Raw genomic sequence first — 16,759 nt, 5'->3', positions numbered from 1 at the left:
TGTGAGAGGAATCACTACAGCTCAGTGATTGGAGCGCAGCGCGCAGCCAATCAGCAGCGAGACCGTCTGATTCTGTGGCTCTGATTTATGTGGGCGGGCCTGCATGCAGCCACAGCACCTACAGCACGTGAAAGAGGCAGTCGCTCACGAGTTTCATTCTCTCACATCCAGGGAACAGAAGATACTTTGGGCCATGAAACCCATGGATGCATGCATTCAGAGGCAGTTGTCAGTATTAAGTTTGTGGGACCCATTTTGTAAAATGAAAATATGAATAATTGTTCAAGTGTTTAGATAGATAGATAGATAGATAGATAGATAGATAGATAGATAGATAGATAGATAGATAGATAGATAGATAGATAGATAGATAGATAGATAGATAGATAGATAGATAGATAGATAGATAGATACTTTATTAATCCCCAAGGGGAAATGTGTTGTCATAGTAGCGCCCAACACTTTACAGACACCAAATGGAATAGACTAAATAAACTAAACACACAAAATAAAATAAAATAAAATATAAGAACAGGGATGACAGATATATACAAAATAAAAATATATATATATAAAATATAGATACACAATAGAATACAAATAACTGTGCAGTGTGTATTAAAGTGTGGAAATTAAATTAAATTAAATGTAAACAGAGTGTGCAAAATGTGCAAAATATGTAAAATATATATACACAATAGAATACGAATACGAATAACTGTGCACTATGAATAACTGTGCATGTGTGTATTTAAGGACATTAATTTAAGTTTAAACAGAGTGTGCAAAATGCAAAGTATGTGTAGTGTATATGAAGTGTAAATCAACATAAATATAAATGTGAATGTCTACAGTGAAAATGAAAATTAGTCCACAGAGGGTCTGGCCAGAGGTGCTTTGTTGTAGAGTCTAATTGCCGTGGGCAGGAATGTTTTCCTGTATCGGTCCTTGTGACAGCGGAGCTGGATGAATCTTTTGGAGAAAGTGCTCCGCTGACTCTGCAGTAGATGGTGGAGAGGGTGGTCCGGGTTGTCCAATATGGACAATAGTTTCTTCAGTTTCCTCCTCTCCACCACCTGTTCCAGATGCTCCTGCTTGCCGCCGATGATGGAGCCGGCCTTCTTAACAAGTTTGTTAAGTCTGTTGGTGTCACCGGCTCCAATGCTGCTCCCCCAGCAGACAATGGCGAAATACAAGACACTGGCCACAACCGACTGGTAAAACATCTCCAGCATCTTGCTGCACACGTTGAAGGATCGAAGCTTCTTCAGGAAAAAGAGTCGACTAATCTCCTTCTTGTAGACAGCGTTGATGTTGGCCTTCCAGTTCAGTCGGCTGTCGATGGAGACACCCAGGTACTTGTACTCCTCCACCATGTCCACGTCCACTCCCAGGACACTCAGAGGTCTAGGACCACCATCTCTCTGGTCTTGGCCACGTTCAGAAGCAGGTGATTCTCACCGGCCCACTCCACAAAGTCACTCACCAATGCCCTGTACTCCTCCTCCCGTCCATCCCTAATACACCTGACCACTGCAGAGTCATCAGAGTACTTCTGCAGATGGCATGACCCCGCGTTGTACTGGAAGTCAGTGGTGTACAGGGTGAACAGGAAGGGAGACAGAACAGTTCCCTGTGGGGCTCCAACATCAATAACCACCGTTTCAGACAGCACACGGCCCATTCTGACAAACTGTGGTCTGCCTGTGAGGTAGTCAGTGATCCAGGAGATGGTGGATGAGTCTACCCCCACCACCCACAGCTTCTCACTCAGTAGCAGTGGTTGCATGGTGTTAAATGCACTGGAGAAGTCAAAGAAAGTGACTCTCACAGAGACACCGGTTCCATCCAGGTGCGACTGAGCTCGTTGCAGCAGGTAGATGATGGTGTCATCCACTCCCACATGAGGCTGGTAAGCAAACTGCAGAGGGTCCAGTGAGGATTTCACCTGCGGTCGGAGGTGGGCCAAGGCTAGCCTCTCCAGCACCTTCATCACATGGGATGTGAGGGCAACCGGTCGGTAGTCATTGAGGCCAGATGGAATCGGCTTCTTTGCGACAGGGACCAGGCACGACGTCTTCCACAGCACCGGGACTTCCTCCTGCCTCAGGCTCAGGTTATGGAGGTGCTGCAGGACACCAGACAGCTGCGTGGCGCAGGTCTTAAGGACCCTGGGGCTGATGCCATCAGGACCTTCCGCCTTGCGTTGGTGAAGTTTTAAGCGAAGCCAAATAGTTTGGATGAGGAAGGCTTTGAATTGTGCACAGCGGGTCTGCAGTAATGTAAGTTAATCGGCAATTTTCCAAACAAAAGTTTGGCTACAAAGTGCTTCACAATAAAAGCATGCCATCACACAGACATGACAAAAGTAAAATTACCAACAAAATATAATTTACAAGACATAAATGACAAAACAGAAAATTCAGTAAGAAAGTGTGAGAGATTATCTAATAGTGAGGGGTAAACTATTATGTTACGAGGCAAAGACAACAACAGAGCTTTCACCACAATGTGATGATGCAGCATTTAGCCTTCACTTGAATGTTTGACAGTTAACATGGGCGATGTGGTCAGAGAGTAAGTGGTCACAATCAAACCAGGAACATTGTAATTACGTGGCACGGAGAAGATCAGAACTGAGGCATGTATTATATGCATGATTTTTGGTACCAGCATCTGAAAAGAAGTGAGATGATCTACAATGTGATGCCAGGCACTTGGAAAAAAATGCACCCCTTCTAACACTGTCCTTTAAAGAAGTCAACAAATCATGCCCCCAAAAGATCGGTTCTCCTTCTGCTCCTTTGTATAAGTCACCTTGTCACACGTGATCCTCAGAAACATTTATCTGTTGTCTTAACGATCGGGCTTTGACCCCTCCACTCCTTTTTGCCAGTGTTCTGGTAATTGTTTTATTGCACTATATTGCTGCATGATCTTAATGCATGATGTACTTTGGACTAATTTGTGCTTTCGAAATCAAGTCAAGTTGTCTTCTTGAAGCCCGCCATCTTATCTCTTGTCACAGTGATAGTTTGTCACTCAAGCTTCATGCAAACATCGTCTGCCTTAAAGTGGGCGAGTCAGCTGAGCTGCTCTGTATAGAAACTGGCTCTGCCTGCAGCTCCAGTCTCTCTGTCTAACACACACCTACACCTACACTTACAAACACACACGCACACACACACACACACACACACACACACACACACACACACACACACACACACACACACAAACAAGCAAGAGAAACGTCTCCATTTAAACAGGTTTAATTCCATAGAGTTCTACATCTGACAAGGAGATGTCTCCAGTTCCAGAAAGAGTCATCTACTTATTTTCCAATCAGTTTAAAATGTAAAAAGAGCATTCAAAATAAATGATTAATATTTGACCATGACCAGGAAGTCATTCTCAAAAGTATTTCCTTGCAGAAACAGCCTGCTGAAATTCAGGGAAACACAAAAAGATTGTAACATCACAAGGCAAGACAAGTTTATTAGTATAGCACATTTCAACAACAAGGCAATTAAAAGTGTTTCACATAAAACTATTAAAAGCATTAACACATAATGCAAAAGAAAACAAGATGTAAAAGAAATTAAGAACATTCATTAAAACATTACAAAACAGTCAAAAAGCAAGAAATAGAATAAACGTTGCAGTGCAGTTAAAGAAATCAAATGCAGTAGTGAGATGCAGAAATTGATTGATATCCTTGAATCTCGTTGAATTTAATGCAACAGAAAACAGAAAAGTCTTCAATCTTGATTTAAATGGTTGAGGCATGGAGAACATCTGAACTCTCTGCACTTTCATTCTCAATAAAGAAAGTAGCAAAGGACGCAATTGCGAGCGCACACACAAGTGTGCACACACACTACAGCATTTGTCAGGAATGTAGTTATTATGATAAACGTGTTCCTCATGCTCATTTGCTGGGGAATAACTGAAACCCATGGATGCCAAAATCAAACATATACTCTGAAAGTTGCACAATTATAAAAACAGACAAACATTTTACAAGACATGACCATAGTGAAGATTTCAGAAATACTGGGGCATTATTACAAACAGCCTTAACGCAGACCAGACAATTCTGTGAATTAGTTTGGATATGTTTCCATGCTAGATTAAAAACTGTTGCTACTTTTGTTTTATTTGAAAAGCTGTTTAAATTAACGATAACCCTAAACAGTTGTATGTCGCACAGTTTCTCATGTTGGTCCTACAGGTGTTCTCTAACAGTAGACTCCACACTTCCTTGAATAAATTGTGGTGGTCAATTCTTTTTTTTTTCATTCAATATCTTTCTTGGACTAAAATAAATCCCACTTTAAGAACACAGACTGGTATTTCTTTTGTATCTGTGAGTCTTGTTGGGATTGGCTTTACTTCCTCATAATTCACCTGCTATTGATGAAACTATGTTAAGTATGTTTTCTTGAGTTGTTAAAGGGGGTCAAACACAGCTCTTGATGCTTTGAACCACAACCGAAACTGTGGCTAAAGACTGCTCTCTTCTGGTGGCAGCTTGTCACAACAAGATATTCTCCACCATTTCAGTCACTTTTAAATATGAATTTAAGATGTTAATATGAAATCCATCAGTAACACTCACTCACAGTTCATGAGACAGGTCATAGAGAAAATGGGTTTATTTGTAATTCAGCAGGATTTTGTTTGTGGTCTTACATCACATACAGATGTCCCCATGCATTCAGCATTGAAACATGGTCTTTACCGTTTTTAAATCTACTTGTGTAACTATAACGGTACAGAGTGAATCAAGTTGTTTTTTTGTTCGCACTGATTATCACAGACACAGTCTATATTAATGTTTCTTTACAACCCCAAAAACCAAAGGAATCTACCACGAAATATGAATCACGTAAAGAAACGAAAAAGAGGACAACACTTGCCGAATCATTTTAAACTGTGGTGCAAAAAGCATAGAGAAATAAAGCTGTAAATCATTCACAAAAAAATCTGAACCGAACGAGCTGAGAAGAAATCAATTAAACGTCAACACTAAATATAAGGCCACAAAACCCAAATGATCAAACTCATGATTACCATAAATGCTGAATATAAACAATGCACTCATAACTTGGTGGAGTGGATTTAGAACATGTTGTACTTTGTATATGAGTAGTAGTCCTCATGTATGGCACACAATAAGTTGTTTTATTAAGAGACGTTTGTGGATTCTGCTGGTATCAGTGGTGACGCAGTAACTCGTCTGCTGTTCAGAAGTGAGTCAAGGATGTGCTGATGAGTCAATTGGTCTGCTTACCCTGCTTTCATTCATATAGTTATCACAGCAATACAGGTATATATGCATGTCAAATAAATATTACAGTCATTTATAGATTCATCAACAATATTCACATTCAGTAACATAAAATTATCTCTTCCCCCCCCCCCCCCCCCCCCCCCCGATATGCAAAGTCTGGGACAAAAAACACACAAAGCGAGAGCAACCTGATGCAGTTGGAGTACTCATATGGACTGTTTCTTGTCTGGAGGCAGACAAGAAACAGATGTGCAGGTCATGATTGTTGTGTTTTTGTATCCTGCTTTCACGTTCAAAAGACCATAAAGCCGACTACACTGGACCGAGCATATGTTGACAACTAAATGCAGAAATTGGTGGTTTGGTTAGTTTCTGCATCCTAATGTAAACAGCAGCAGAAGACGATGAGGGCAGTTAGAGAAAATCCACAAACAGCATCAACATGCATGGCAGATCCGAGGACGGAAAGGTATGCAACACATGCCAGCAAGATCAACCAGGATTCATGCAGCTCAGGCGGTTGAGAATGTGTTGTGCGTTTTACAATATTTATAAAGGGAGACTTCAATGCTTGGGGTTGCCACGGAGGAGTAAAAACCCGCCACAGATATCAAAAAGATTTTCACAATGAGGCAGTCCCGTTGTCTTTTTCATGATTATTACTGACTGGGCCGCTTGTACAAACACATACAGTTTGTGGGCACGCTCACACACTTTATCTGCATATCAAAATGCCTCAGCATTGCTCACACATTACATTTGGCCAGCTGTGATTGTTCCCACACATGGGTCTGTTAGGAAAAAAACAAAAAAGGAAGTGCAACTGACACAGATGAGTTCTTTGTTTGGAGGACTGACAGTTGAAAGACAACAAATCAACAAAAAGTCCCATTTGACTCGGTGGATTCACACACAACGTGGTACAACACCAGAGACAAACATACAGTACATTGCACCTAAGGACAAGAGAGAAAGAGTGTGTGTGTGTGTGTGTGTGTGTGTGTGTGTGAATGGTTATATATGAAGTATATGAGAATCTGCTTTCAACAAGAGAACTGCAACAGACTGAAAATGAAAGCTTAAAATCTTTCCCAAACCCAGAATCTTGCTTTTCACCTATTGATCAAAAATCCTGTACCGAACTCTTGCGCTCATTCCCAAAACAAGTTAAAACTTGGACGGGTTTGGCAGCTTGCTCCAGCTTTCTTCTCACTTCTTGTTCTTGAGTTGATTGGCCAGCCAATCGAGACCCTCATAGAGGCCGTCGCCACTGGTGGCGCAGGTGGCCTGGATGTACCAGTTACGGTGACGCAGGGAGTGTAAGCCCAACTTGTCTGTGATCTCGGCAGCATTCATGGCGTTCGGTAAGTCCTGTGAAAGAGGCGAGAGTTCAGTGATGCAAGTTTTTTTTTCATTCAATATCTTTCTTGGACTAAAATAAATCCCACTTTAAGAACACAGACTGGTATTTCTTTTGTATCTGTGAGTCTTGTTGGGATTGGCTTTACTTCCTCATAATTCACCTGCTATTGATGAAACTATGTTAAGTATGTTTTCTTGAGTTGTTAAAGGGGGTCAAACACAGCTCTTGATGCTTTGAACCACAACCGAAACTGTGGCTAAAGACTGCTCTCTTCTGGTGGCAGCTTGTCACAACAAGATCTTCTCCACCATTTTAGTCAATTGTAAATATGGATTTAAGATGTTAATATGAAATCCATCAGTAACACTCACTCACAGTTCATGAGACAGGTCATAGAGAAAATGGGTTTATTTGTAATACAGCAGGATTTTGTTGTGGTCTTACATCACATACAGATGTCCCCATGCATTCAGCATTGAAACATGGTCTTTACCGTTTTTAAATCTACTTGTGTAACTATAACGGTACAGAGTGAATCAAGTTGTTTTTTTGTTCGCACTGATTATCACAGACACAGTCTATATCAATGTTTCTTTACAACCCCAAAAACCAAAGGAATCTACCACGAAATATGACACAGCTCTTGATGCTTTGAACCACAACCGAAACTGTTGGAGCAAGCTGCCAAAACCCGTCCAAGTTTTAACTTGTTTTGGGAATGAGATGCAAGTGGTGAAACACCAGCGATCAGCTATATGTCTTTGTTTATTGTTTGTGTTAAAATATGCATGCATTTACTATGGGATGGATGTGCGCACTTATATGCATATGTTAAGTAAATTAATTGATTATTTTATTGAAACCAATCATTTCAATATTTTTTAAAGGAAATATGCCAAATAGATTTGCTGCTTTTATTTGTTATATGATAGTAAATTAAGCATTTTTATATTTTTATATCTTGGAACAAAACATGTTTGTAGTTTTGAGCTCTGTGAAATTGTGGAGGGCATTATTCACTATTTGCTAACATTTTATAGACCAAGACTTAATCAATGAATCCAAAAGTAATCGGCAGATTAATTGATAATGACATTCTCATCTGCAGACTTAGTAATGCGCCTGCAGTGATGGAATGGAAAATGGAAATGTACATTTTAAAGGAATAGTTTTATTATTTGGGAACTACATTTATTTGCTTTCTCTATGAGAGTTTGATGATACAATTGATACCACTATCATGTTTGTATGGTGCATATGAAGTTATACATCCTGCAGGCTTAGCTAGCCTGGCTCTGTCCAAAGGTAAAATCTTCCAACCAGCACCATTAAAGCTCACTAATTAACATTGTATTTGTTCAATATGTAGAAAAATGTCCAGAGGATTGTAAGCGAGAGCAGCTTTTTCATCACTCAACAATGGTATTTATGAAGTTACTATTGTCTTTAAGTTTAGATCACAAATAAAGTATACTAAGAGGTGGTTTTGTGTGGGTTGATGCTCCACTACAACCCTGTTGTGTATTAATGCATATATACTGTGTATAATATGTGTATATACATGTAGAGCAGTTGTGGTTTCTTGCCTGTTTGTTGGCAAAAATGAGGAGGACCGCATCTCTCAGTTTCGTCCTCAGCCAGCATCCTCATCAGCTCCTCTCGGGCTTCGTTCACACGTTCTCTGTCGTTACTGTCCACCACAAAGATTAGACCTGAAACAGCAGGTGGAAAAAACTAAATACATTATTTTCTAGAGAGGGATGGGAAATTTGCCGGAGTTACCCTTTGATTAGCACTACTCACCCTGTGTGTTCTGAAAGTAGTGTCTCCAGAGGGGGCGAATCTGTCCTGCCCACCCACATCCCACACAGTGAAACTGATGTTCTTGTACTCCACCGTCTCCACGTTAAACCCTAAAAAATAAGAGCAGGGTCACACAATATACTCAAGCAACATGGTGGTTCACTCATTAGTGTGCATGGCAATATGTTAATTTGACTGTACAATTACCAATGGTTGGGATGGTTGTGACTATTTTCCCCCAGTTTGAGTTTGTAGAGGATTGTTGTTTTCCAGCAGCATCGAGCCCCACCTATCAAGATCCTCATCTCCTTCTTCCCTATGAGGCTCTTCAACAAATTTCCCAAAAATGTTCCCCATGATTCAGATGAAGTTCTTCAATAGTAGTGTGGCTACAATTGTGATTACAGATGCCTTTCTGCGAGATAGACTCGTCCAGTAGGGATAGATTAATGAAGGAGGGCTGAAAGGGAACAGATTTAAACAATTTAATGATACTTTTATGTCGTTGCTATATTGCAACGATTTAAAAAATCCAATGAAGGATGCTGTTCTAAATCCAACATATTGGAATAAAGAGAGGATAATTAATAAGCTAACCTGTTTGTATACAACTTAGTTGAATTACAATCGAGGGAATGGTCCAGCTCACCTTTCCCTTTCTGAAAAGAATGCACACACTATGCCAGAAAGTCCCACTTCTACATGCATTATATATCCAAGACAGGTGCAAGCTATGCTATTGCCCACAGTCATTATCACAGATGGCCGAAAGAGATGCATGTCAGTGCCATGACTCCAGGCTGCAGCACAATCTGTTCAGATTCTTCCTAGATGATTTTTTCGTCTGCTTCAATGATACCGTGCAAACAACGCCAAGCCCTCGGAGCAAATGCAAAATGTTTCTACATTACGAGGGCTCCATTCTCAACTCCAACCCAAAGCCACCTGGACTAAAACAGGGACAGAGGAACACATGTTCAGTAGTTTGTATATTCTGAATATTAAGAGGTAAACATTATTTTGCAGAAATAGTTTCAACATAACATAAAAGGTCCACTCAGTGGCTAAATGAACAGACTGAAATAGAGGATAAAAATACATATGCGGTCGCCATTCGATGTGGGGCTAGCTGTCCATGGTGCTGAAGAGGATCGCCACACTTGTCACTGCCTGAAGCTCACAGATGGTGTACAGGTTTAAATATGAGCTGGTAAAGTGGTGATTTGTGTGGGAGGCAGGGCCACAATATGCCGGCCGCCTGATCACGTTAACTCAGGCACGTTAACCTGTAGCCAGGGTTGCTACGGTAACAATAGGTAACCGTAACCGCTATACCACCGTTATTGGCCGTTAACGTGCCATCGGCCCGCACAACTCTACGCTTTAGCACAAGGATTACCTCTCCATTCCAGCTAACGTTACCATGCTTAATAGTTTCCTCGAGATCCAGTATGTTGTAAACTACTTTATCGGTCTCATTGAGCTTTCAATCGCCCTGTGGACGAGACGCCACGGTAGCTATCGTATCCTCCGTTCCGATCACCCGCATTCATCCATCCGCTCATCACCTCAGCGGGCATCCTGCTGCCAGCGTAGCTTCAGCCCGGAGGCTAAACAACCCGCACAAGTCGGCCTCAAACACACCATTATGGTATTCGCCCCCGCTGGGACCTGCGTGTATAGTATCAGGTTGGTGCAGGTGCCAGTATCCTCACTTACCTTAGCCGAGTTCGTCCTCTCTACTAAACGCCTCACTGATTTTCCCTTGCGAGGACAACTCAGCAGTAAACGCGATCTCGCGAGATTTGAGGCACATACCAAACTGTAAACGTTATTGACAGTCGTTTTGATAGGACTGACAACTGGGCTTGTGGGCTTTTTAACGATTCTAAACTATGTGGCACATTTCTCTCTGTTTTTAGAACATTCTCAGCTCAATCCTGCGTTGCCTTTGAAATGCTATACTGTCGCAGTAGATGAGCTCTGCACAGGCAACTTTAAGGTATAGGCCCTGCATGGTCTACCAGCACAAGTGATTTCAGACTAATTAATCCTCCTCTCAGGACTTTGTGGATGTGTACATATGTTGACTGACATCTCCCTCATTCTCCATTTAGCTTTGTTGGGCTGAAATTCCCCCCTGGGGATGAATGCAGTAATATCTTATCTTATATTATTATCTTAATTAAATTCCACCTTTTTCATTCATCTTGGTATATTGAGTCCAATTACCCCAGCAGAGGTCTAATCAACCATAATAAGTTAAAACCCGTCTGTGTGCTTATTCAACTCTGCTCTTGTTTACACAGGAAAAAAGATGTCACAGAGAGCACAATACTCATCAATGATGTTAGAAAGTTAAGTTTGTTGCCAATTATTTGAATAACACATTTATATCCCAATCGTCAAAAGGCATTTTAGGTCAGATGTGTCCCTTTGTGTGGGGCCTGTTTCTCCCCATTGTACACACCAATGATCAATCAACAATCAAAGGAGGCTCTGGGGTGTTTTCAATAATGTTATTGTATAATAGTAAATGTAAAAAAATGTAATTAATTACATTTGCAGCATGGGTTCACAACACACTCACAATACCAATGCTAAGAAGCATCACCAGCATCCCTTATTAAAACACTGTAAACAAGCTCAGGCGTTTCATGAGATGACCAAAAGCCACATGCTTGCTTTCACCAAATTTGTATTGTTTGTATGCTAATTAACATCAAGTTCAGTAATTTGTGGAAACTGGAAAATAAATAGTAATTATTTGGATTGTATAGTATTGCATAACTCTTGCGCCACTATTTGAACAAAGTACATTTTCCAAATTGAAATACATTAAATTATTATAAATCATATATACAAAGTATTACAGATATTAGAGATCATTTCAGTGGGGATATATCCTGATGTATGATGTTGCTGTGAAAAGACTCCACAGAAAATCTATCATGTGAATCTTAAAGTCTTTATTGGAATTCTACAGTAGTTCAAAGTGTTGATGGACCAGCAGGTTTTTAATAACAAACACTGTGGGATTTAACAGCATTTACCATCCACTTCTGTGAGCTGTAGGAGGAGGCATGTTTTATCTTTAGTTTGCACACAAAGATGAGTCATTAATGTATAGTCAGTGCTACACTGTGACAGGGTTTTTAATGTCGTTGATCATACTGATTTCCAGGGAATCTGTATTTCCTGTCATTTCATTTAAGTTATATTGCAAGCACCATCTAACAGAGTTTATTACCAAACTAACTTCTCTGCATGAAAAACTAGCCTTTGTCTAATGCATGAGCATGTGGCACAAATACTGCAATCTGGTCCAGTGATACTTCCACAATATCTTGCTGGAAAACAGAGGACTTGAGACAGTTGGTGGTTTTAATGGTTGTAGTTTTTCATTGTTTCAAATAAAAGCATTGGGATGTGAGAGAACTTTAGATGACAGCAGCACTAGTACATAAAGTTGTTAAATGTGTGATGATCATTTTCATGGGTTTGTTGCTGGAGAGTTATGTGTACAGTTTGGAAATGCATATACAGTACCGGTACATAATATTTTTTCCTTGACCCAAACTTCTTTTATTAAGCTATATTTAATTGCTTCATTTGAGACTTGCTGGCATTTCATGACCCTGTTAAGCCATTGACAAGAGGTGTACATTACACTGAAACTAGAAATAAGTTATGAAAGTGAGTCGTCACCTAAGTATGGTTTACATGGTGTATTACCATGTCATTTGCCAGTGCCTTCATCATTTCAAGTGTTGATCGTAAAAATAAATAACATTTCTTAAAAATAAATAACATTTCTTTTTACAATCAACAAGAAAACAAAATATATCTCAACGTTTCTGGCAGTTTTGAAAACATTTTCTTACTATCAAACAGATATATCGTTTAAAAATGCGTTAATCGACCTGTACAACACCATTTTTTTTTTGTTTGACATATTTTTAGCTCGCGTGTAGACTTTCATACAGTTATATGATTCTCAATGGTTCTATAAACACAGAATAACTCTGGTTGTTATTATTCTTTTCTTAAGGGGTTTAAATCGGCTCATTTGGGAAAATGTGATGCAATGCATTGCCATTTCACCAATCAGAGTTTAGCTCAACTTTTTATTTAGCCCTAAATGTTGAAATTGTTGAGACATTTAAAAAATACATTTTCATCACTTATTTAGCATTACCTGAATTAGCATAAGGCTAACAACTGCTTGCTCCCTATCACCTCCCTCACCGGGTCCAGAGGGCTAGTGAGGACCAAGCAGCAACGTGGCGTCTGTCCCGCAGGGATTCCCCCGGGGATGTGTGCTCCTGACAGTCTACCGCATGGAGCAGATGCGCGGCTAGACGCTGCGCAACAAACCCCCCCCCCCCCCCCCCCCCCCCCCCCCCCCCCCCCCCCCCCCCCCCCCCCCCCCCCCCCCCCCCCCCCCCCCCCCCCCCCCCCCCCCCCCCCCCCCCCCCCCCCCCCCCCCCCCCCCCCCCCCCCCCCCCCCCCCCCCCCCCCCCCCCCCCCCCCCCCCCCCCCCCCCCCCCCCCCCCCCCCCCCCCCCCCCCCCCCCCCCCCCCCCCCCCCCCCCCCCCCCCCCCCCCCCCCCTCCTCCCCCCTCTTCTCACTGCTTCCGCTTCTCACCCCCGGCAGCCTGATGGGAAGCTGGCGGAATGTTTTGAGGCGGACTCTTCAGGGAGACTCAGGTGTTGGGACGGGCCGCGAGTCCTTATCGCTACAGCGTTATAACACATCAGCATTAATCGGCGCTGAGCCATTTTGGACACAGGGGCTAGCGCGTGTGTAGAAGAAGCCGACACGGAAGTTGTTGGACGGCAGCTTTTTTTCCAGAAGTTTACGATGAAAAGCTGCGTTTTCCTGCTGCTGCTCGCAGCTTTCACCTGTGGACTCGCACAGGGAGAAGACAGTGAAGCCGAGGAGCTGCAGGTGGAGACCCTGGTGAGTGGGATGTGTGTTACACAACCATAGGCCTACTGCAGTAACATAGCAGATCTTAACACAAGGACCAGATCGATGCAGCAGTGTTAACAGTTAACTCTTCTGACCTAAGGTGAAACCCGAAACTTGCTCTGTACTTTCCACGACGGGAGACACGCTGCAAATCCACTACACGGTAAGTCGAAGACACATTAATTGAAACCAATATACCAATCTAGTACGCTGCATGCTGGCTTCATTTTGTCATAAAATGTAGGAAACCGGCCCAGCTGCTGACTAAAGCAGTTGTTGGTCTATGTGGCACCGTCTGCATGACCCCATGGGGGACTCGTACCGCTATGTTTGTGCATGTAGGAACAACACACAGTATCTGCGGTCAGAAACTGTTCAGAAAATTATTTCTGATTGAACATATGATGTATTGTGATTTATTGCCCCCCCCAGGTTTGTTTTATTTGGCTCTATCTCGTTGGCTTTATCTCGCGTCTGTGATGGGCGATGCAACACGTCAGCAATAAACCCAAAACCACTTCATCCATGGAACTCATAGTCGCCCACTAGAGGCTCCGTGCTTTTCAGTCCACATGCGTGTTGATCATCAGGAAGATTAAAAAGCTCACAGATTTATATTAATTGAAGCTGAATGGCACACCAACACAATGTTTAATTTCAGTTATATAACAGCTGTTAGCCAATGTATTGTTCAACTACAGGGTTTCCAAATGGAATATTTACAGAAATACAAGAAAAAATGATGCTGTGTCTCAATTAGAATGGTTATACATGAGAGGAAAAAACTGGGCTGATATGCAGCATACAGAATGAACACATTAATATAAATAGTGCCAATATGCCATATGTTTTTGAGCCCCCTGTTTAACATTGAAAACAACTCTATATAAAATATGCATAGGCTATTAGAATAAATGTTTACACGTTGTACTTTAAATAATACATTAAATAATACAATTACAATATCACAATTATAACACAACATAATCAAATGACATACAATCTCACATTGAATATATCCTAGAATCATGTGAGTAGGGAAAAGGTGAACTGATAAAAGCATGTGACTTTTCGGATACAGCGTGTTGTCTGCGACAGATGTTTAATTGGTCAAGATCCAGGCTATTTGTAATATACAAATTACAATTCAAAATACAGAAATAGTTGTTAATTTTCCTATAGTCCTTAATTTTATTTCTTATATATTTCCTTTTTGACAATTTGGAAAATAGGCTTATTTTCAAATGAAAGCAAATGTACCAAAATGTCTAACTATTCCTTGGATACGCACTATGAGTGTATTATGTATTGATAAAAATGCTAGGTCAAGCTATAAAATCTCTCTCAGTATCTTGCTTTCATGATGTCATTATCTCATGCTTCACTTTGTATGTTTCACTGATCAGGGTAAACTGATGGATGGAAAGGTGATCGACTCATCACTATCCCTGGATCCTCTTGTGGTCGAGCTGGGGAAGAGGACGGTTATTCCCGGTAAATTAACAGTAAATCCTTATTAGTTGCTCAATCAGTGACACTTTGATTTGCTTACAACTGCAGCCAGGTTGTGTGTTAGCTGAGGAATGTACTTGCTTTGCTCATTGACCTTCTCTGTGTGACTTTCTTATCAGGTCTGGAACAAAGCTTGATTGGCGTGTGTGTAGGGTAAGTGACAAGTAAAAGTCCACTGGGAAGAAAGAGTGTAGCAATAGATTGTCTTTTCAATAGCTGTGTGCTGTCATGAACAAAGTTAAATCAAATTAAATAACTATTGTTTTGGAGTGTAATCTGAGAAATACTTCAGGAAATGTGTTTTTTATATTTCTATCATTCAGGCAAAAAATCAAAGCTACTATCCCATCTCACCTTGCATATGGAAAAAAAGGTTACCCCTCCTACAATTCCAGGTACTGAACTAAATCTCATACAGAAACTATAATTGGTGTTGAATGCAGTGAACTGAATACAGTTTCAATAGTGCAGTATCTATTTGCATGAAAGTCCCATTTCGTGTACTTACCGAAGATCAATGTTTGCATCTTTACTGTGCAATTCTACACAACTATGATCAGATACTCAGCACAATATCACTAAACCACTTCTTTAAGCATTCGACTGCTCGTTATTCTAAAGTTGTTTCTTATTGTCAACAGATCTCATGAAAATACCCAAACTAACAAGGTAGCTTCAATTTTAAAAAATGTCGGTAATTTTATAAAACACATTTATTGTAAATACTTGCTGGAGTAAATAGTGCATTTGTTGGGGACTATTTTCAGCTGCGTATTGATATACACACTACTGAGTATATACACGGCAGGATGCTGCATGTGGCAATGATTCAAATAAACTACAGTGCCCCTGTTTATCATAATGAAGGAACGGGGTTGCCCAGTGTAGCCATTTTAAATGTGTACATTGCACAAAAGACTAACATATAGAACAATATGTGTTAGTTAATTTAATTTAATATTGTTTTTGTTGACAACACAAGTAAGTTAGTTTTTTTTGTTGATATCTCTTTTCTTTTGTATTTTATTTCCTCATTTACTTTATGGAAATGGATGTAGACATTAGATGGGTGAAAAAATAATGGAGAACCCCGATCAACAGCTGATGTGACAAAACATTGAACATGAACTTGTTCTGGTGATGCTGCCCTTGAGTTTGAGGTGGAGGTGGTTTCTCTGACACAGCAGACGTCATGGCAGAAAAAATGGTCAACGACGTGTTCCCCCTTGTGTTTGGCTCTGGTGCCCACTCGCTGCTCGGCTTGGTGGGACTTTTTACCTCTACAAAAAAGCCAACGCCGAGAAGCCAAGCAAAAAGAAGGCAAAAGACAAGAAGAGCAAGAAGAAATAAGAACACGGCACATAATTATTTAAATAAAATTAAAAAAATATATTTTGGGTATTTCATGTTTATTTTATGAATACAGGTGTTTAATAAGTGTATTAACATCTGCAATTTGAATCAATGTGTTTAGAAAATACAGTTATGGTTTAAGTTTACCGTGTGTAAATCCTGGGTCAGTTATAGTGGGCTGAAACTTCTCAGTACAATTTCAGAATCAGAATCAGAACCTTTTATTACCAAGTATGTTTTCACATACAAGGAATTTGTCATGGCAGGGGGTGCAACATTGGACAGTAACATTAAACAATCAACAACAATCAACACAGTGCAAGATTTCCCCTCATTCAACCATTCACACAGCAGGCAAGGACGGCATTTCCACATACAGACCGAAGGAACTGGGGATGAAAAACATTTTTTTTATTGGGAATGTATTAAATAGCAGCCTATGCACAGACATGCTCCTT

The 16,759-nt window shown here is 40.8% G+C and overlaps 2 protein-coding genes across 2 annotated transcripts; one reads left to right on the top strand and one right to left on the bottom strand.

The window, feature by feature from the left end:
• Positions 1-6,505: 6,505 nt before the first annotated feature.
• LOC117730471 (ADP-ribosylation factor 3-like) lies at positions 6,506-9,887 on the bottom strand. Its single transcript, XM_034532197.1, is given in 8 exon segments — positions 6,506-6,667; positions 8,246-8,284; positions 8,286-8,371; positions 8,463-8,504; positions 8,507-8,572; positions 8,670-8,694; positions 8,696-8,834; positions 9,862-9,887. Coding segments are annotated over 8 exon segments (585 nt in total).
• A 3,207-nt stretch (positions 9,888-13,094) lies between these two features.
• fkbp11 (FKBP prolyl isomerase 11) lies at positions 13,095-16,322 on the top strand. The gene is made up of 6 exons (XM_034532802.1): positions 13,095-13,424; positions 13,537-13,599; positions 14,843-14,930; positions 15,068-15,101; positions 15,272-15,343; positions 16,086-16,322. Exons 1-6 carry the CDS (start codon positions 13,326-13,328, stop codon positions 16,087-16,089), a joined length of 360 nt encoding a protein of 119 aa, XP_034388693.1. The 5' UTR covers positions 13,095-13,325; the 3' UTR covers positions 16,090-16,322.
• Positions 16,323-16,759: the final 437 nt, after the last annotated feature.

The sequence above is a fragment of the Cyclopterus lumpus genome, chromosome 5 (genome assembly GCF_009769545.1).
Source record: "Cyclopterus lumpus isolate fCycLum1 chromosome 5, fCycLum1.pri, whole genome shotgun sequence".
In the NCBI taxonomy this organism is placed as follows: domain Eukaryota; kingdom Metazoa; phylum Chordata; class Actinopteri; order Perciformes; family Cyclopteridae; genus Cyclopterus; species Cyclopterus lumpus.
Note: the sequence above shows the minus strand (reverse complement) of the source record. Positions and strands in the feature narration are given on the sequence as shown.

Excerpts from the sequence above, each read along its gene's own strand:
- fkbp11 (XM_034532802.1), top strand. The coding sequence starts at position 13,326 with ATGAAAAGCTGCGTTTTCCTGCTGCTGCTCGCAGCTTTCACCTGTGGA. Across the intron at positions 14,931-15,067 it reads GAAGAGGACGGTTATTCCCG|GTCTGGAACAAAGCTTGATT; the intron begins GTAAATTAACAG and ends CTTTCTTATCAG. Across the intron at positions 15,102-15,271 it reads TTGATTGGCGTGTGTGTAGG|GCAAAAAATCAAAGCTACTA; the intron begins GTAAGTGACAAG and ends TCTATCATTCAG.